The sequence below is a fragment of the Toxoplasma gondii genome, chromosome IX (genome assembly GCF_000006565.2).
Source record: "Toxoplasma gondii ME49 chromosome IX, whole genome shotgun sequence".
NCBI lineage: Eukaryota > Apicomplexa > Conoidasida > Eucoccidiorida > Sarcocystidae > Toxoplasma > Toxoplasma gondii.
Window position 1 is genome coordinate 403,482 of NC_031477.1, and position 20,657 is coordinate 424,138.

General features: G+C 52.7%; 2 protein-coding genes across 2 annotated transcripts; both read left to right on the forward strand.

Annotated features, from left to right (window-relative positions):
• The first annotated feature begins 2,338 nt into the window (after nt 1-2,338).
• Nucleotides 2,339-4,418, forward strand: TGME49_267725 (hypothetical protein). Its single transcript, XM_018781483.1, has one exon. It carries the CDS (start codon nt 2,510-2,512, stop codon nt 3,692-3,694), a length of 1,185 nt encoding a protein of 394 aa, XP_018636218.1. The 5' UTR covers nt 2,339-2,509; the 3' UTR covers nt 3,695-4,418.
• Nucleotides 4,419-5,307: 889 nt separating this feature from the next.
• TGME49_267720 (transporter, cation channel family protein) lies at nt 5,308-20,293 on the forward strand. Its single transcript, XM_018781482.1, has 13 exons — nt 5,308-9,948; nt 10,246-10,350; nt 10,626-10,913; nt 11,543-11,618; nt 11,952-12,046; nt 12,601-12,685; nt 13,350-13,457; nt 13,844-14,844; nt 15,305-15,380; nt 16,028-16,222; nt 17,216-17,289; nt 17,721-17,838; nt 18,738-20,293. The coding sequence occupies exons 1-13, from the start codon at nt 8,239-8,241 to the stop codon at nt 18,875-18,877; spliced, it is 4,071 nt and encodes a 1,356-aa protein (XP_018636219.1). The 5' UTR covers nt 5,308-8,238; the 3' UTR covers nt 18,878-20,293.
• Nucleotides 20,294-20,657: the final 364 nt, after the last annotated feature.

Genomic DNA, 20,657 nt, shown 5'->3' on the forward strand with positions numbered 1-20,657 from the left:
AACATAATCGGAAATACATTGATATTACTCTCCGAGGCAGAGGAAGCGTCAGAGGATGCTTGCGGAACTCGTCTCGCCAATGGAAGTTTTGTAAACCAACTTCCGCCTGGACTAAGCACTCCCCTTCTTTGACGCACGTTCTTTATTGAAATATGCTTGATCTCAAAGGAACACTGCAAGCGTGTGCGTTCTTGACACTGGAGGGTAGGGCGGAGCAAGGGTGAGCGACATGCACAAAGTTTGCGCTGGTCGGATCAATCACAGAGACCGCTCAGAGAAATCAGCTAGGTTTCGGAGCACCGAACAGGTACCCAGGTCGCGAGAAAGACGGGAGGCAGTTTAAGTGGCCGCGAAGTTGGTCCTCCTGTTCGTCGCACCAAGGGTTTTCACTTTGGTGCTCTGAAAGTGTTATTACTTTGAAGGCGAACCACATAAAACAGACAACTCAGGAACAGGCAGAGTGACACAGCCAAAAAAGAGGACAGTCAAAAAAATGTGCCCAGTCCATACACGCATTACCTTACTACTGGTGCCGTATTGCGCCTTTTTGCTCGCAATCATTCTCCGCTTTTCTCTTGCTCGGTCGACCCCCTGGACAGCCTCAGTTTGTATTTCGTTTGTGTCCCCTCGGTGATTCTCTCTCCCGAGGACCCTCAATCGATCTGCCAGAATCGGGATGCCTCCTGGACACGAGCGAGACTCGCTGGCGTCTCGATGTCTGCGGGACGCCCTTGTGACTTTGGTATGATTAAAGCGGAGAAGAGGCAATAAGACGTTGGATCGTCCGTAAAATGCTGGATCTAAGGTATACAATGGTAAATTTGAAGTGGAACTCTCCCTTACTTCGCCGGTAGTGGCACCCTCTGTCCCAAACGCAGAAATCCGTGATCGACTACGTCAAAGCTGAATCCCAACGAGGTATGCGAAGGTTTCCACGGACGTTTTGTTCTTGTAAGCCGTTCCCAGTTAAGAGATTCTGCGCGATTGGCACCATCTGCCATAAATGCAGAGAACTTCTTGGTTCGCTTCAACTGCTGACTACGGCTGTGGTCACTGGGTGCCTTTCTCTCGCAGAACGCTCAAGTTTTGAGGGGGTTGCTTTTGTGCAGCAAGAAACAAGACAGTCAGTTGCAGGCCTGTTCGGCGTTAGTCTCGTTCTCAAAAGCATCCTCATAAAAATCCATTAGCGGGGCACGGGAGAGTCACGAACAAAGCCGCTTGAGATGAAAAGGACAACGCACATTTTCAGACGCGTCATGCTGTGCCATGCAGCGCGAAGTACTTGCCTAGGAGTGTGCGAGGGGACCTTTCGTGTCCATTGTTTTGTCGCAAATCAGGTTTATGAACATCCGCTGTGTCCAACCATGACGTTCAAATTTAGCTCAGAATAATGGCGGGGCTATCAGTTAAAATTAGTTACTCTTGCCATTATGACACGTTTACGTTTCAGTGTTACATCAGTTCCGTGGCATCTTCCAAATACCAAAATCCTGCGTCCCCAGTTCTTTGGCATCACGGTTTCGACAAAGCACTCCGTGTATCTCTTGAGCGTATTCCGGACACTCCTACTCTAATCCGATAACTAAAGACATTCAAGATCTAAAACCAGTATTTCACCTCGCAGTATAGGCTCGAAAAAAGAGAGGAACACCATATCAAACTTTTTTGCGGGGACGTTTTCTGAAATGATACGCGGTATGTAAACGTCAAGCGGCCGGTGTGAAAAATCTTCAACAGGTACGCCAACAGCTGTTGATGTGCGCCGTCAGCCGCAATCCCACGGACGCTACGCTGTGACTTGGCAGTAGCGTTCTGAAGCAAATGTTATATTCGGAATACTCTGAAGCCCAACGCTTGAAAATAATCTCTGGTTCTCATGGGAAGCTCTCGTGTAAAGTTGTGGTCGCTGCCAGCGAACAAGGCGACGTTCACAAGAAATGCGTGCCTTGCGGTGGATCTACAGGTGCAGATAAAAAGAAAACTACAAAATGCAGGACAGCAATAACAAGTAGTAAGCAACAGTCTTGACCAGGTAAAAAACAAGAGAGGGCAAGGAATCGTTCCAGGGTAATGGAGCAAACTCGTCATTCAGTTCCAAGATAACGCATTGCATGCCATTTGAGGAAAAGTCTCGAATTGTGTAGGAACGCGACTTGAGTGAGGCGGCAGAAAAAATATCGCCCCCGGATTTTCCACTGAGAGTGAAATGCTCTGGTTGTTGCTTACTCTTCACGCTTCACGCAAGAGAAAAGTACAGCTTCTGCGCAAGACGGCCCTTGTCAGTTGGCCAATCTTGTTTCGATTGGCAGAATGCATGCCCGTGGTGAGTCCAGTTCATAGAAAGCGCGCGCGGGTTTTACGCTACTAACACTAGGAGGTTTCCCCGCATCTTTGTTCCTTGTTTGGTCTGCCCGTTTCCTTGTTTGTTCTCTTTCTTTTTTGCATTGAGAGAGGGGGAGACGAATCAAAAGGTCGTACGCCTCTCGAACCCGGCGCGAGGAGAGACTGCATGCGGGGGCCGGAGCGAAGGAAAGAAACCGATGCTGCCTCGCAGCAGGCACGGCGTAGCACAGCGCCTCTAGGAGGAACAACGGACAGAAATGACTGGCAAGGGTGGACTAGTGAAGGCGTTGAAGTCATGAGTAGCTCCGGAGTTCGGCGAGAGGTTGAGAGTCGCCCAGAGCACTGGTGCGACGGGTCGCGACGCCAACCAGCGGTCAAGCACCTCCGCACAGAAGACGTGGAAGTTGTCGACAAAAAGGGGGAGGCTGAGACTGTCTTTAGGGGAGACAGATCAGAAGAAGACGAAGAAAGTGACGGTGACGATCCCGTAGTATCCGCCGAGCTCGTTCTCCTCAATTTTCCGGAGTTGGCCAACACCCGGTTCTTCGCATCCTCTCAAGAGAGTCCAGCCATCGTTACCCCCCAGAGTCTGTCATCTGTTTGCGCTCCTGCAGCCTCTCTTTCTTCATGTCCCACCGCGCAATCCAGCTGCTCATCCGACGATGTGAACGGTCCGTCAGATTTCTCCCCCCGATCTGCTTCTTCCACGCGTCCTACCGAGGCGGAGCCTCCACCTCGAAAAGCCTGTGGGTCTGAAACTGCCGATCGCGATGCTCCAGCAGACGTCTGTTGTGCCGCTGTCTCGGCGGCGGCCGCTGTGCGGTCTCTCGGAAATTCCCTGCGATCTGATAAGGAACAGGGAGAAAAAACTCAACGGAAGAATGAGTACGCGTCGCCTGGTGCGGACAGTCAGTCTGTCGGCGCATCTGTGACTTCTTCATCAGGTGCGTGTGCGGTACAGCTTCGCGGCTTGACAACTGCGCAGCCGCTAGCATTGGTCGGCGACTGTTTTTCCTTCGTGGGCCGCCAAGTTCGAGATCCTCTGGAAACAGTCGTTTTGCTGCGGAAGGCAGACAGTAGAAAGATTGCGGCTGGACCACAGCGGCTGTCCGTTGCGGAGTCTCGACCGCCCGTTTTGCCCGAAAATGTTTGCAGCAGCGGTGAGGCGGGGAACGGAAGTAGTCCTTGCACCGGAAAGACCGAGAGTTTCACGGACCGCGGAACGAGGAAGAGAGGGAAAGAGGGAAACGATGAGATAGATGTTGTGGCGGGACTGGTCGGCCGATCTATTGACTTCATCGTCGACATTCAGGCAGCCGCGGGCCTTGCTGCAGTAGAACGAAGCAGCTGAAATGGGGATTTTTGCTCGGTGCTTCTTTGTCAGCACTCTACACAAATGAATTCTACTGTTTCTGTTTCCCACGAGAAATTAGCTTGTTCTTTTTTTCCAGCAAAGCGGCTGCCGCTAGAAGACGAAGTAGCGGAGCTTGCGATGATGCCATTCAGCACAGGTAGTGGCTGTACTATTACCGGTGTGTGTTGGATGCTCTTGTTTTGACACAGGGAGTTTTAGTGTCTTAATATCGCGGCTTCTTTCCGCCTCAAACAAGTTTATTTTCAGTTTGTCGTTCGCATGGTTATTACTCACTCCCGTCATTTGGACATGTGCGTAACGAAAATGAGCACGTTGACTTTCAGCTTTTCGAAACGAAGTGCGCATGGGTGTTAGACTTGAAATCTTTGTCTGGTCCAAGACATTCATGCGGCCTCTGGAGACTTGGAAAACTTGAGGCCTTTGTCGAAGGCGCCCTTCGTGAGGAGCTGCACGGTGGAAGTACAGGGTTTGCGCCTAAACGTCAATTAGTCTGTTCAGAGACGTCAACACTGAACTGATGGTGGATCCAGGGTGTACTGTTCCCCTTGCCCAGAATATCGACCTATAACGAAGAGAAGGAACTGTTCTAATATCTGTCCTGACAAAGGAATTGTTCGTTTTCGCCACGACCCGCCTTGTGCACCTCTGCTCAGGCCTCATCGTACTCCTCACATCTAGAAACCAGAAGCTATGAATCGAGGAGGCACTGTCTAGAAAGCTTTATGGCAATCAATAGAGAGGAATCAGATTCCATTATTCATAACGGCCAGTGTGCGAAACTACTGACGTGTGCCTCGTGGCAAAACGCCCACTGTAAAATCCAAGAACTTCGTGCGCTGGAACAATGAAGTGGAAAGTGAGCAGGTAAACTCAATTGTGCAAGAACTCCTCTGACAAGAGACAGGGTGCGCCCACCCGTGTACCACGAGAAACGAGAGATGAATGTGCTCCGTAGAGAGAGATAACTCATGACATCTGTAATCCGTCGCACGAGTGTGCTACAAGAACGCCCAAAAGAAGCAACGGGCATTTCCAACCTTGTCTCTGGGCAGCGCGTTTATCTGGTTGCCAATTATGTCTCGTTTCGTCTACGAAGTTTTGCAAGTCTACGTCGACCAAAAGTCTGCCACGAGACAGGAACGCATAACAACTTGATCGTGCCATTCGTTTGTTGCCGCTGTCCAAGAAGGCAACAAACGGTTTCAGACGGCCATTGGAGGGTTCCGAACCTTCCTTCTATCTGACACTGCGTCCGGCCAACCAGCCGCACACCTTGCAGAGAATGTGTGTTCCATGGAAAATAGGTACCAACTCGTTTCAATTTCAATTTGGCGTGGGTTAAGCTTGCCCCGTCGCAAACCGGTCAAACAGAAAGCTGCGGAATTCTTCACAGCGTAACTGCCGTTGCGCTCCCTGAAAAGCGTGAGGATCTTTTTGACTTCCTTGCTCGCGTCGATTCTCTTCCTGTCCATACCTACTCAGGGGATGGTATCAAACATATACAGCGGCTCTTTTCTTTGTCGCTCCAGACTCTCTCGTTTGAATTACTCACGTCGAGGAAGGCAGGCGCGGGCTGTTCAGACTACACGCGAGTTGCGTCGTGTATATTGTGCCGGCGCTCAAGCACTTGTGTGAGCGACTCATCGCAATTTTTGTGGTAAGACGGCCTCACAGAGGTCGCCCCGCTTCGACAATTTGCTAGATTTGGTGTTGTGTGTGGATTTTTGACTTCGAAGAAAGAATTCCTCACCACAAAGGTCGCGTTTTTGGTCGCTGCAAACACAGCTTGGTGGTCAGTCACTGTCGCTGTACACCGAACGCAGCCGACGGCTACTGGGAGACGCCGCGATTCGTTTTCACCGTTTTGACTACCAGTTTATTCACGGAGTTCGCTTACTCTTTTGGCAGAGTCTGGTGGAGCCTGATTAAACACATAGAGCAAGGCAGCTTAGGGTTTCGCGGGTTTGCTTCCTTCCTTTGTTTCCGTCCGCAGAGGCACCGTGAGGCTGCGTGGCGTGCATTTCGCTCTGCCCTCGGCGGAGAACCTCACAGAAGCGGCTTTGTACTGGCGCTCGCGCGGTTAGCTCCACGAGGAGAGGTCGCTGGAATTGACTTTTTGTAAAGAATTGTTTACCTTTCGCCTTTAGACAACTTCGGGAAGGAGCCGCGCGGCGTCCTGATTTAGTAAAGGAGCCACGCAGAAAGGTTCTCGTCCCAGCACGGGCGCGAAGCAGTTGAGTGGTCTCCGGACCTCACACACGAGGGAGAACACTCCCTCGACGGCTGCGTTGTTTGTTTGGGTGCGGTTCTTTGTTTTGCCCTCTTTTGTGAGATTTTCTCTCTCCAACTTGCAGGAGAGCGAGTAATGTGCGGCGTTAGCGCCTTTTGTCGTAGAAAATGGAAGAAACCCATGATAATGCCATTTTGAGAGTGCCGTAGCCCACCCGCATTCCGTGTATTTCCCGTCGGGTCCGTGTCTCTCGGGAAGCCTTCGTAGAATCTTGTTTTTCGTCTCTCGCTGACTCTGCCCTTTTCAAATGAAATTTTTTGTGGTTTCCAAGCGGGGAGACTGGGATCCGTTGTCGAAGGGCTCGATGGTCCGGCGAAGGTCTGTGCAGTTTTCTGGGCGCTGAAACGATGCGCCTTTTTCCGCAAACCTGGCGCTCTGCAGCAGAGGGAAGTCTGAGGAGCTGACCGGCGCACGAATTTCCGGCTGGTCAGCACGCCGCCGCGCGAAGAATTTCTCGCGTTTCTGTGCATTTTTTTCTATCCTTTCTTCCGCGCCCTATCGGCGGTTCTGCTTGCACCTTGTGTCTAGGAATGCACTCTGTCTTTTTGCGCCCGGCAACTGGGGGTGAATTTTTTCTCGCGTTCTCCCCTTCCAGTCTCTCGCAGACCTTTGCTCCCCTTGTCACTATCCTTTGTGTTGTGAGTCTTTCCCCGTCCGTACCGCCAAGCTTCAGCCGTTGTTTTCCGCGTTTCGTCGCCGAGTCCGGCTTCTCCGGTCTTGCGCAGCCGTACGAGGAACCCAGTTTTCGTGGATTTTTTAATGCCTTTTTGTGCCCCAGTGCGGAACAACACAGAACCTTTTACAAGCGCAAATCTCTCTCGGGTTCCGAACTTCGAGCTCACTCTCCCTCCTTTCTCTCTGTTGAAGAAGGCACGCGAAGCGCCAGCAGCTGCGCCGTCGATTTATGTATCCGGTGCCGCGTTTCCCCGACAACGATTTAGATGCTGAGTTCTGTTGTGTCTTGTTTAGAGAAATCTTTCGAGTTTCTGGAAGTCCAGTGGTTCCGAAGGACCGACGCGTTGAGCATTTTCGGTGGCTTCCTAAATTCGTTCCGGGTCGTCCCCAGTGTCTTCTTTTTCCCCACTCGGTTTCCTTTGCAGAACAGCGGGGCCGGGGCGCAGAGCCCTTCGCTTTTAGACAAAAAGAACAAACGGTAGAAGCCCTCTGATGGAAGCTCTACGGCCTCGCTGTCTTGTTACGTGGTAACTCGCGTTCCTTGGTTGCCAGCGCTGTGGGTAGCCGGCAAAGCAGACCGTGTCGCCTTTCTACGAACTGAATGAGCCCAGGCTTCTGTAACGGTTTTCGATGAACAGACGTCGAAGAGCTCGCTCCTTTTCGTGTGCACCAGAGTGCTTACACAAGACTTAGACGCCCGTGTCTCAGTTGTCTCGGAGAGAGAGCGGCTGCAAGAGAATTCGAGAGTTATTTTTCTTTCTCACAGGTTCGCGGTTTCGAAGGGGACCGGTGACTGCCGCAACCCAAGCTTCAGGAACCCGGAGAAAGGAAATTCCAACAGGTTCTCACACAGTCTGAGGATCCGAACTCTCCAGATTATCTGACCTGTTACTCTCCACTTCGAGTCCTTTCACAGTTTCTCGACGGCATGCCGCCTGTCCAGTCTTTCTTCGCGTCTGGCATCTCTTGGTGGCGACAAGTCGAGGATCTCTAATAACGGCCGTCGGGATTAGCTTAGATGTGAGCTTTCCCCGTCTTCAGTCTCGCGCCTTCTGCCTCGCATCTCGTGCTGTGACGCAGGCCGGGGGCTCTGGTCGACCTGGGAGGTGAAACTGTATCGGTCTGTCATCGGTGTCGCTGTTCTGCTCGTTTCTGCTCTCTCTCTGAACACACAGGCGCGTGCCGCCCTCAGCTTCGCGCCTGTATCCTTTTGCCTGGTGTCTGCCGAGACCGGTCGGAACTGAGCGCATTTGTCGCGTCTCTTCGTTTTCTCCTCTTCTTCGTCTTGATCTCTCCCTGCGTGTCTGTCCGTCTCGACATGTGCGTAGACGCGGCGTTCAGTCTGTGTTGGCCTGCCCTCTCTTTTCCGAGATTCCGCTGTGAGCACGGTCCCGTCGGTGTGTAGTGATCGCCGCCTAGACCCGCAGGTCATGGCGATGCATCGAGGGCCGTAGGAGCGTCTGTCCTCGCTGTATGTGTTTCTCCTCGCCGATTCCAGAGCGGTCTTGCGCTCTCGTGGCGCCTCCCTCGCAGCCGCAGAATCCGCAATCTGACGATGGAAGGCCGCGAGACATCTGCGGGAAGGCCTCTCTCTTCTCGCCTGCTTCAGCTCGCGCGCGAAGCTGACGAGGCAGAAGCAGCGGGTCGCCTGGACCTGACCTCGCCCCTCTGCGCCGCTGCCTCTCCCGACAGCCTATGTGGATCCGACAGTCGCCTCCTGCAAGCCGCCGGCGAAGGAGACGCGGCCGGGCCTCCCGCTTCTTCAGGGACTGTCTCCCCGCGCTCTCGGGCGCTTGGGAACCCGATTCCCTTCGGAGACAGACAGCATGCGCGACGCCTCACCTCCCTCCCGTATCGACGGACCTCCTCTGCTTGTTTGATTCCTCTCCTTTCGTCTTCTGCGGAGGGCCGGACGCCGTGGAGAGGCGAAGAGACCCCAGAGGCCAGGGGTCTCGTGTCTGTTTCCGCCCACGCATCTGGAGCCCAGACTCGGGCGCGCGAGTCCCGCGTCTCGTCCGTCGCCTCCGATTGCGAAGAGGGTGAAGTGTCTCCTCTCTTCTCGCGGCGGGAGAGGCCCCGGCAAGAGACCGTCGCGTTGCCGCCGCTCCCTCGGTCTTCCGTGGCGCATGCAGGCCTCGCCGCAGACTCAGGGAAGAGCCTCCACTTCAGAGAAGCGGAAGTCGTTGCGGCGTTAGCGCCCGCGTCCTTCGCGCGGACCTTGTCTCGCCTGCGAACCCGCGGCAGAACTCGCGAGGGCGAGGAGACAGGCGCAGTGCTGGAACGAGAAGTCCCCAACGAAGACGGTCCAGAGTGCGCGCCCGTCGCAGCCACCCCCTGTGTCCCCGAGAAAGAGCGAGAAAAAGAGAGGGGGAGAGAGAGACGGTTGGTGGAGGGTAGCACAGAAGAAGGTCGGCGAGGAGCGGACGCAGGTTTCCTTGGTCCGAGTGGAGAGCGAGAATGGCGAGAGGTCTCGTTAGAGGACGAGTCTGCGCAGCCGATGGTTTCGTTTGCACCAGGCCAGAACCGAATGCGTCATCTCCGGTACCAGCGTTCCTCTTCTTGGGAACCGAGCACAGCTGCTGCGTTTGGGTCTCAACCACCCACGGGGACCGGCGCGAACCGCGCGCCGCTGCGGGCGGGCCTCGCCCGCGCGGGTCTCCAAGGCCCCTCGCCGCCGGCCCAGAACGGCGCGGCGAACTCGCGAAGTGGGGGCCCGGCTCACTGGGGGGCGGTCCCGAACGCATGCAGTTCCTTCGCGACGGGGTCGTCTCCGGCGTCTGCTGCGGGAGCAGTCGCAGTCCCTGACCTCGCTGCGTCGGTCGCACTGCAGCACCAGATGGTCCGACTGGCTGAAGAGCTGCTGTACTCGCCGGAGGAGAGTTTCCACTCGGGTCCCGTGCAGCGAGGCGCGCATCCGTCGTCGAGTGCGTACCCTCCCGCCTCCTTCACCTTCCATGAACAGCAGCAGTCGCTGTTCCACCTGGACAAAACGCGCGTTCCCGTCCTCGCAAGTTCGGGTTCCAACGCCGACAGCCTCGGGCCTTGGGAGGCCCTCTCGCCCAACGGGCCCGCGCGCTTCGGCGGGACTGTGACCCCTGGAAGTCTGCTCGGTGGGCCAGGGTACCCCACGCGCGGCTCCGAGGGAACCTTCGACTTCGACGCCCCCCGCAGAGACTCCACCGGCTTCTGGGCCTTCACTGGCGTGTGGGCAGACCAAGACGCCGCAGCGGCAGAGTTCAAGAAAATCGCCGCAGCACGAGGCGGGGTGAGGCGGACCTTCGTGAGGGATCCTGGTGGCGCGGGGAGAGAGCGAAACAGAGAGACAGGAGAGACACAGAGGAGTCAGGGCAGAGAGCGAAACAGAGAGAGAAATTTTTGAGAGGAAGAGAGAACTATATGAAGAGGGGGGAAAGAGGACTAAGGGGAGGGAGAGAGAGAGATGGAGAAAAAGCAAGAGAGGAAGGAACGCAAAAAGAGGAAGAGACTGAGAAGCGGAGATGAGCCTTGTCTACTACACTCTTCACTTGCAACCGATGGCGACTTCTCTTCTGTGTGTCTGCAGAATGGTTTGATGACCCTCCACGCATTTCGTCTCTTGGTGACGATCTTTGTCATTTTGGATGTCCTGAAGTTCGGGGCTTCGACCTACTTCCCTCCGTCGAACTACGTAGGCGCGTTTCCACAGGTGTTTACGCAGCTCGCGTCTTTCGAGTGCAGCAGTACACTCGGCGAATGAGAATACCACTCGTATGTCGTCCTTTTCGTCTCGACACAGATCGGTGCAGACGTGAGTCCGAGTTGAATTTGCATGGAAATCTGCATGCTCACACTTCGTGCCTTTGTCCGTTTCGCTTACTTTCACTTCACTTCGATTTTCTTCTAGGCCTCCCCCGTGCATCCGTTGGCTCGCTGCTTTTGCTGCACCTTTCGCTCTCTCCGCAGACCGCCTTCTTGGTGTTCTTGTTCCTCAATTTGGGCGTGTGGCTGTTCTTTCTGGCGGAGGCCGCGCTGAAGATTCGACTTCTCGGTTTTCGGAGATACATGAATTCGCTCTTCACGTTCTTCGACGGATTCCTCCTGCTGATCCAGTCGGCGGCTCTTGCAGTCCGATTCGCGATCGTCCTCGATCCAGACGGAGTTGGAAAACCTGTTTTCGACCCCGGTTCGGTCGAGCGAGACGACTCAATCGTCAACGAGTTCATGCAAAGCCGCATCCACGTCGCCCTCCTGGTGAGAAAATAAAACGTACAAAAACTCGAGGGTGAACATGTATATGAACATATACGTGTTAAGGTGTGGGCTGTGTGTGTTTCCATTTCTATCTATACGTTTATTTTTGTTTCAATATTTGGAGGTATTCATGTAGCCATATAGGTACTCCATTTGGAGAGCCGTAGGAAGAGGCGTCTGTGTAGAAGACGAAAGCTTCGAGTGGAAGTCGAGAAGAACACGAGAACAACAGCTAGCAAGAGAGGGGCCTTTGTATCACTTTTGACTCATGTGGCTCGTACAAAATCAAACTGAAATATTCGCTATAACTACTGGTCAATGGATGCGTTTGAACGTCGCTTCAGCATTGCTGAGCTGCGCTGCGTGCAACTTCGTTTTTCGGCGCGTGGTAAATTCTCTTCTTCGCATCGGTCGATCGATGCTTCCAGGCTCTGTGGGATTCAGAGGAGAAAAGTTTGTGATTTTGTGTCGGCTTTTTCTGTCCTGAGAGTCGAGAGCAGTCTCTAAATCGAGCGGGTACCGCCCACGCTGCTTTTACGACGTCATCTTCAGAGATGACGCCGCCTTCGCCCCCCCCCCCGTGATTTTTTTCTTGTGAACCTTCTTTCTTTTCTGCCGCTGCTTCACAGACTCTGGACACGATTCAACTTTGCCGCGTCTACCGCCTCACCTTCTCGTGCCGGGAGCTTTTTCTTCTCACAAAAAGTAAGCGCGGGTTGCCTCTCTACGGTGTCTCGACACCTCATGCATGCGTTTGGAGCCCAGCTGTATGTACACCTGGAGCACTCTCTTCCGCTGCCTTGCCGGAACGCGTGTTCGTTATCGGGGAAATGCGTTTTCCCTCGGCAGATGCCAGTCCGAGTTGGCGTATGGAGGAGTCATGGGGACTTTTTTTTTGTTTTATTTTTCCTGTGTCTCACCTCACCCGGAAGTCCAGTTCCGGTTTCCGTGTTCGCTCTCAGAGTCAGAGGCGGAAGATCGACAGTCGCCACGTTCAAGTTCTTGACGTCCTGGTTGTGTGGTTTATCTTTTTCGCAGGCATTCTGCACAGTCTGCGGTCTCTGCAGTGGACGGCGTTGTTCGTCTTTTGCGTGATTTACACTTGCGCTATCTTCTGCACATGGACATTCTATGTAAGGTCTCCCGGTCGAACAGCGACGAGCGTGGATTTCGCTGTCCACGTGGAAGAAAAGTAGAGATATCTCGGCATGCATGTCAGAGAAGCCAAGATGAGTTTGTATACATGCAGAAGAGTATCTGAAGATATATATGTGTGTGTGCATGATAAATATCTAAAATGTGGCTGCACACATGGAACAAGGATTTCTGTATGCTTCTGTGGATCTGTAGAATAAACATTCATCAAGATGTCTGTGTACGCATGCGCGTACGCAGATCTAAAAAGTAGGATGACAAGAGGGTGGCTGTTCAGATGGCATGTCTGTCTGTGTGTGTGTTTGCCGGAGTTCCGGTTGATCCTCTTGTGGTTTCGGCGACTAGTCACGTTTGAACAGTGGCGCATTTCTGCGAGCGTCTTTCTTCTCTGTATCTGGACTCTTTGGAAGATGAGTTGAAGAGTCAGCTGAAATTTTCAGTGTAAGCCGTAAACGAGGAGTAGCACGTTCAAGGGTGCTGTGTCTTTGCTGTAGCTGTTTTTCTGCATGCGTTGATTTCTCGCTGTTCGCAGGATGCAGACGACGCTGAGATGAGTCTCCTCTGGGGCAACTTGATTCTGTCGATGTTCACACTCTTCACAGTTCTCACCCTGGAAGGTAGGTTGCTGTACTGCAGATTTTTCCTTGTAGCATGGAGTTTCATTTCACACTCTCTCTAAACACAGAAGATGCTGAGATCTCTACACTTACATGTCCGAAACGCTTTCGCGGAACAGAGGAAACAACAGTCGGAGCGCCTCGACGGGGTCACCCCCAGAGATACTTGGCCGCGTAAGACAGTGAACGTGTGGGGTGTCGATATCCAGCTACAACAAGGTTAGTCCACTTGAATAAGAAGCATCGAGTCGAGGCAAGGCAGAAACGGGCAACGCGCGAAGGAAAAGAGATTTCTTAGAGAGGATGTAGACGAGGGTATTCCGAAAAATCAGCAAGTGATTGGACAGCCTATGTGTGTGGGGGGGAGGGGAGGGGAAGCCGAGATGGGGAGCGATCTTTGGGGAGTCTCGCATGCGTGTCACTTAAGAGAGACAACGGAGTTTCGTGCGTTCGTGGGGGAAGACAGAATTCAAGAAGCCATCCATGATACAGGTAGTCTCTCGAATTTTTTCATCGTCCTATTTTCTCTCCATATATCTAGAGACGCATTCTTTATATATGTATGCATGTATATAATATATATATATATATATATATGTATATATGTGGTAGCAGGTGGATGTTTACAGATGTGTGTGTGTTTTTGTGTGTTGTTTCCCCTTAGGATGGAATGGAGTAGCCAATTCAACCGCAGAGAAGCATCCTTTCAGTCGCATCTTCTTCGTCTGTTTTATTTGCTTTACTACGCTGACTCTCTTGAACATCGTTACTGGTAAGGGCGAGTTCGATGTCGTTTTTGTGGCTTCTTACACAATGAGTTTCCTCCGCTTGCACCTTTTTTTCGCTCTGTCACTGTGTGGAGAACGGACCGCATGCATGCGGGGAATGGGCGAACTCACAGGCGACAAAAAAAAAGACGAAGGAACCCCCCCCCCTTATCATTTGTATATATCTTTCCGATGTATCACATATATAAATACATATGTATACATATTCATATATATATATATATATATGTATATACAAGGTGAAAACATGTCCAGTGTCGCTTTTTGTGTTTCTCTCTGGTGTTGTCTGTCTTCGACTCTTCGACTGTCCGTTTTCTCCCACGGTGCCCCCCCCCCTCCATCCGTCAGTGGTCGCGGTGTTTTTTTGCAGGAATCATTTTGGATGCGTACGTGGACATGTCGAGTCGCCTCGCGGCGGAGGCGAGTTACCACGAGCACTTGGAGAAGGACGCGCGCAACGAGGATTTGTTGACGAAGGCGTTTCAGCAGACTGAGTTTCTGTTTTCGTTGCCTGCGAGTGCGGCTGCGACTTCCGGCTTCCGGAACTGGACGAGTCTCTCCCGCAGCTCAGGCGAGGGGAACAAGTTGTCTCTGGACTCCGGAGGGCCGAAGAAAGTGCCGGAGGCGGGGAGTTCTGACCGCGAGAAGGGTGAGGAACGGCGAAGCCAGGCGTTTGCGCGAGCGAGCACAGGGACCTTCTTCAGTCCTGCGCATGCAGAGCCGGACCGCGAGGCCTCAGCAGCCTCTGCCTTCTTCGTAGAGGGAGACCGGACTTTCCAGACGGTCGGTCAGTGTGGGTCGTCTGCAGGCAGAGGCGCGAAGCTCGAGAGGAAAACCACGGGTCTCACTAGCGAGTGTTCCACGACCGCCCGGCCGCCCACAGAGGGCAACGACGGCAGCAACGCGGGAAGCGGCGAAGGTGCAGAAAAGGGAGAAAAGACAGACAAGTGCGATAGAGACGAGAAAGGCGAGAGGGGAGAAGATCGCGGGTGTGCGCCGAGGAAGGCTCAGGAGACTTGTGGGGTGGAAAAGGGAGGAGGTGACGGAGACGGACAAGGACCAGGGTCGTTGGAGGAGACAGAGGACGAGGAGAGACGACGAGAACGCCGAAGCACCCTCGACGGCGACAGCAGCGGAGACGCTCACGAAGACTCGCAGGCCTGGAACGAAAAGGACCGGAAGCCGAAGCAGTCCGGCGCCGCGAGGTTCCTCAGAAGGGTCCAGGCCAGTGGCATCTTCCACCTGGGACGCAAAGTCCCACACGTCGAAGAAGAGAAAAAGGACGAACGAAAAGTCGTCGCCTGCCTCAACCTCGCCAACCTGCATCCCCTCGACATCCTGCAACACCCTGCAATCCTCGACGCCCTCGAGGTAAAATGACACGCAGTTCGCGCGCAGTCTTCTCTGCGAGGCTTTGCAACTGCATGCGGTTCCGGAAGTGCATGCGTGGAAGGTGCCAGGGCTCCCCTGCATCCACCGCGTAGTCTCCGACACATCTGAGCATTCATTTTCGCATCCTGACGAGTCCGCGAACCACCTTTTGTCTGGCAAATGTGCATTCCTACATGCATGCACATATATATATATATATACATATATGTATATACATACATGTGTATATATGTGTATATCTTTTCTGAATAGTGTGTGAAGGTAGATTAGTGTACGTGGAGGGTAGAGAGATGTGCGGATAAGACGGGGAGAAGTTGGATTGGGGGTATGATTGGCAAACCGTTTCTCTGCGTTCGCTCCCTCGGGGGTATGATCTGTGCGCTTCATTGCATGCGGTTTGTGGGCTTTCTTTTGTATGTTTGCGTGACGTTCTGCACAGAAAGCAGGCATTCCGCTCTTCCAGGCGTTCGATGTTCTCAATCTCTACTACACTCGCGGGGTCGAGTTCATCACTGGTAAGCGAGGAAGTTGGGGGCCTCAGCCGGTGACAAGAGAAGAACAACCCTGTCTTCAGACAGCTGTTTGTGGGGGGACTGCATGCGTCGGAAAACTCAAATGTGTGAGACGTCAGAGACGAAGGGGAGACCCGGAGGAGTGACGACGAGGTCTGCAATCCACCGACGAGTTTTTTCGAGTTTTTGCTCTCGAGCGTTGCACCATGAGCATCTGCATGTGCAGAGAAGTCCAGTGAGGTTGATGGGTTGTCTGTGTCCCCAAACTGTAGTCATGTATTCAGTGACTTGGATTCGAGTTATACAGTTTTGTATATCGGATCATTTAGGCAGAGGCACTATTTACCTAACAGTGTGGTAATTACAGTATCCTCATCCAAGTGCATGCGCAAAGAACGGAGGAACTGCATGCGGTCTTTGTTGATCACTTCCTCTCTCCTCCCCAAACCCCTTCAACTTACGTTTGGTCCTCTGCTCATGCGCAGCGCGTCCCTACAAGTGTGTGGTGTAGACGGCACAGCGTAGGAAAGGTTCAAGCTCTAGAAAGGAACGTCCCTGTTCCTCTCGCGCGCGCTTCGTCAGTTCCCAGTGAACTCTAAGTCTCTTGCGTCTTGGTGTCGTTTGCATGCGTGGTTTCCCCTCTTTCGCAGTGAAGGAGTTTGCGGAGTCCTGTGGACGAGTGTGCGGGACATCGACGGGTCGGCAACTGCTGCAGATGCAAATTGATCTCCACCAGAAACTGAATCGCGTAGAGAAGCGGGTGCGGAGACTCACCAGGGCTCTCGTTCAGCAGCAACAGCTCGTCCTTCTGCAGCAGCAGCAGCTCCTCAGTGCAAGTACACCCGGTGGGGTGTACAGACCCTCGCTGTCTTTCGCCAGCGGGGCTGGCGCGACGAGGGCGCCTCTCTCGGGGGCTTGCCCGTCCTCTTCTTCGGCCTACATCGCTGCCTAAGTCTATCGAGACAGTCCGGAAAGAGAAGGTGTTTGCTGCTCAAGTCGTGGAGAAAAAGGACTCCATGGAGCACACGTAGAAAACAGAGAGGTGTAATATCACATCTAGAAAGAAGGTGTACGGTCAAACGTAGAACGCTGCTGTGTCATTCCTTTTAGACTTCACACATGGTGAAGAGTTGCAGTGGTGTACGCTGAGGATACAGTGAAATTCGTTTTAATCAGGAGATCAGTGAGCGTCTGTGTGGGGACGCGAAGGCGGCCTTGGGGACACAGCGCCGGGAGTTCTAGAGCCGTTTTTTTTGAGAGACGAGTTTCGATGCTGCGGGAAAGTCAACGAGCGCAGCTCGTTGCAGCGTCATCGGGTTGCCTGAGTTCCACTCTGGGCGGAGTGGAGAACGGGGGGCAGCCGCGAGAGCGGAAGAGACGAAAACGATGTATTCGTACACATCTTGAATGTATTTTAAACAAGGGAAGAGGAGACCAAGAGAAGGCGACAGAATCAGGGTGACATCGATAGGTTTCCAAGCAGGGCGACGGCGTTCTCTTACAGAATGACGGAGGGGAGTTGGGAGGTTGAGGGAATGGGCCTGTTATCTCTCTCGCTTCTCTCGAGTTGTCTGTCCAGCACAGGTCTGTGTGGGTTTTTTTATTAACTAGCAGGAAATACAGATGCGTTGCGACCGTTGCGGTTCTGTTCGACAGTGCACAGCTTTCTCTAACTCCTCAAACTCGTTTCCTTGCTTTGTCAGTCACTGCCTAGAAAGAGTGGAAGACTACCAGTTTGACTCACACGTTCGTGGACGCCTGTCCGGAAACAGGGTCAAGGTGATTCGTAGCTGTACGTGGAAGTGCATGCGCCGTGGTGTCTCTCGTGTCTGTTTCAGTCACCCGGTCTCGTTCGATATGGGGGTGGAGCGATAAGGAGAGGAAAACAGACTTTGTCGACATCTCAAGGAGGGTGGGGGGAGGAGACAGAAAGATAGCGAGGAAAAGCGTGCGACGCCAGAGATGTCCGAGACACGAAGGAGACGTCGCCCGCAACTAAAGAAATGTGGGTGTCTAAGGTGTTTAGAGAGTTATTTTTTTCAGTTCCAAGGCTCCCATCTGTCTCCCTCTCAAAGTGGTGAGCAGCTGTCTGCGGTGAAAAAAAGTCTATAGAGTGTCCTGTATAGAGACGCCAGCAATCTAGTATTCGATTTAGATTCGGTCACCAGCGTTCCGGGACGGAGTCTCGCCGCGTCCCGCGACCGCGTGTTCAGTAGGGAAAGCATCAAAGATGTTTGGGGCAACAAACTGTTCGCGAGGCCGAGCTTCCACAAGTTTGTTTCTGCGCATGAGATTCCTCTGAGTCGACTAGCGACTTGACTTCACTTAATCGTCGCTGACTAGGCTAGGTTTCGGAAAAATAGAGCCATTCGTCCCACCGCGGCTCACGGGTTCGGAGCGGCGATTGAGGAAACGACGCTTCCCGAGCACTTCTTGCCCAAGGTGGGCAAGATCCCAAATGGTAATTGCACAAGTTGCGGAATTGTGCGTGCGGCGCAACTTTTTTTTCTCCAGCTTGTAGACGGGGAAAGTCCTTTTCGTACTGAAGACTCTTCCGTCGAAAGATTCGTACAACACGGCTGCAAGTGTCGATGTTCCGTGGCATCGCGCAGCTCGTCCAATTCATGCTAGTCTGTACATGGCGGTGTTGTGGCCCTAAGTTTCGGCTGTTTGTTGCCCTCGCGATTCGTGCGAGTCTAGGGTGTAGAGGCGAACGTGCTTGTGTCAACGAAAAGTGTCGGACTGTGTGTTAATTTCCGTATCCGGAAGGTCGGGAACGGTGAAGTTCCCAGGGTGTTTTTGTATACGGCCGTTCGTGAAGTGTTGTTTTCGGCACGGCAGTCAGAACGGAAAGTCGAGGGACGAGATTCCACAACTAGACACTTGTTTCGCGAGGCATTCGAAGCAGGCTGTGTGCAGATGCTCCCTCGCCGTTTGAAATGGTGCTTCACAAAATTTGTTTGCAATCACTGAAGTTTTTCGGACAGAAGCTGTAATGCAGGGACGTGACGTTCTAGACTTCCGTGTTACGCTGACGCTACTGAATGTTCTTCCCCAGAGAACACTCCTGCCTCAGCGAACCCCAGTCTGCAGGGCGTCGTTCATCAATACACTGTGGTGCTCTTCAAAAATATAGATGTGTCTGCGTTCAGTGTGAAGGAGCTCACTGAGTCGCCCGCCACCCTTCAGCTCGGTTGTGTCCGGAGAACAGAACTATGGTGCGTTGATTCTGTCTCAGCCGGGTGTCATCCTGAACTAGGTGATTCGAGAGGTGCAGGCAGGTGGAAAACCAGCGTGGGGGAAGGTGTACCTCGTGGGAGAGTCAGAAACCGCTGTTATGGCGTTGTTTGTTTACGGCAGTTGATACAAAGCTTGGAGGCAGCGACACCGTGGCGACTTTGGTGACTACTGACACGCACCGGGTTCTGTGGTGTGCTCAGAAACGGGACTTTTCGAAGTTTAAGCGGGGTTCGTTTTACTGGGGTTCTCTTTTTTCGTGAGACTTCTTGTGCCCGAAAGGGTGGGATCACGAGGCCCTGGCTTCTCCTCGTTGACTGTCTGGCATTCGTGGCGTGCAGTGGCATTCGTACAAGCCCCCAAAGTCGTCGTGGGAGGAATTCTGGGAATTCTTCGCTCTCGTGCAGGATTCCTCTCGCCTGTGATCAAAGAGAGTACTTTGAACAGCTGTTTCTCTTTGTTCTACCGGGCTACAGTTGTCTAGACTCGCCAAATTTGTCCACGTTTCCCCCCATGTTGTTGCCTGGAATCGATGGTGTAAAAGCCGCTTGTGTTGTGGGCTATCGGGGTCTCTATCCATTTTTCGTGCTATCCGCAAATGAAAGCTTCGTATTCGATGCTAGAATGTGTCGACATTTTTTCGAAGTTTCATAGTTTCTCGAGGTTCAGTGTGTCATGAATGCCCTCAAATGTTAAAACGTGTCTCCGCCTTCCTTCTAAAGTGTGAGTTACCGTACTTTCTATGAGTTCTTGCCCTTCGGTACTAGGGCAGGAGTTACAAGACGAGCTGCAGTGAAAATCGGGATATCATTAGATCCAAAATGAAAAAATGGTTGCGAGTTCTGATACTTATCGCTGCTATCATGCAGTATGCGCCATAACAGGGGGAGGCGATGAAAGTAAAGGTAACAGAAATGTAAACGCAGCTCCTTCGAGGTAACCAACTCGAATACCCAGGAACCAGACGGGTCCTCGGGACGCAGCTGCGAACGTGAAAAATTCGATAAGTTGTAGGTCATGTCCTTGAGGCGGGAGCTCGAGTGAACAGTCGAGTCATTGCTATTCGAAAGTTTAAGCAGTTCCCATAGTTCATTACGAGAATTTGTAAGATAGCGTCGAGATGCAAGTGCGGAGACTTTTGTAACCAGTCAACACCGATTCGCCGCGATGCCAGGCAGAGTCGCTGGAAGTCATGGGCATCAGGGCACTGATCTCTGTATGAGTATGCTAGATGACAACCCTGCAACAATTGAGTGAAGTGTTGCAGGTGGTCTGCGCACTCTGCGGAAATTACTTATTTCGTCTTCGTAGTTTGACGAAGTTCATGGCAATGGCAAAAAGGTGCGGTGTCAGTGGCTGCGAGAAGGTGAGAAACGGGAAGCGCCCTGGTGCCATTTTCTCTTGATGTGTGTTTTCAGTGTTTCGTTCGATTTTCCATTCGAGCGCGCGAATTGAAAATACACCATTAACACATGGCGTATGCATCCAATGCGGTTTAACATGCTGCTGCGTTGTGGCTCTAAGCTCAGCATTATGCACTCTGAAAGTTGAAGAGTTGAGCAAGGCAGATTTAAAAGCAGTTAGTCGTCGGTTGAATGGGTTCGCCGTGTCCCGCCACTTCCCGGAAAAAGCACGGCCTTGGACTGTTGCATGAACAAGACGAGACACAACCTGGAAACAAGAGTAACTATATACAGCACGGGCAGGCAGCAGTAAATGAGATGCAGGTTATTCGTTGTAAGAAACTTAGAATTGCCTACCGACGGCGTCCACTTTTCTTGGCGGAAAGGCAAACGTGCCTCGACAAGCTTCATATAACATCTATGTCAGGTGCGCATATGCAGCTGTATACGATTAATTTAGATTTACCTTCTCTCGATTTGAACTTTGGTCGCCCTCTGATGGTTGGCTACGAAATGGTGCACAATCGTCTTCAGCGCGGGTGACCACCGAGAGTGTCGACATCCTCTATTATAGCCTGCAGTCGCGTGTCAAAGTAGTACTCATTTTTAACAAATAGTGAGACTGCGACGGCAAATAGTC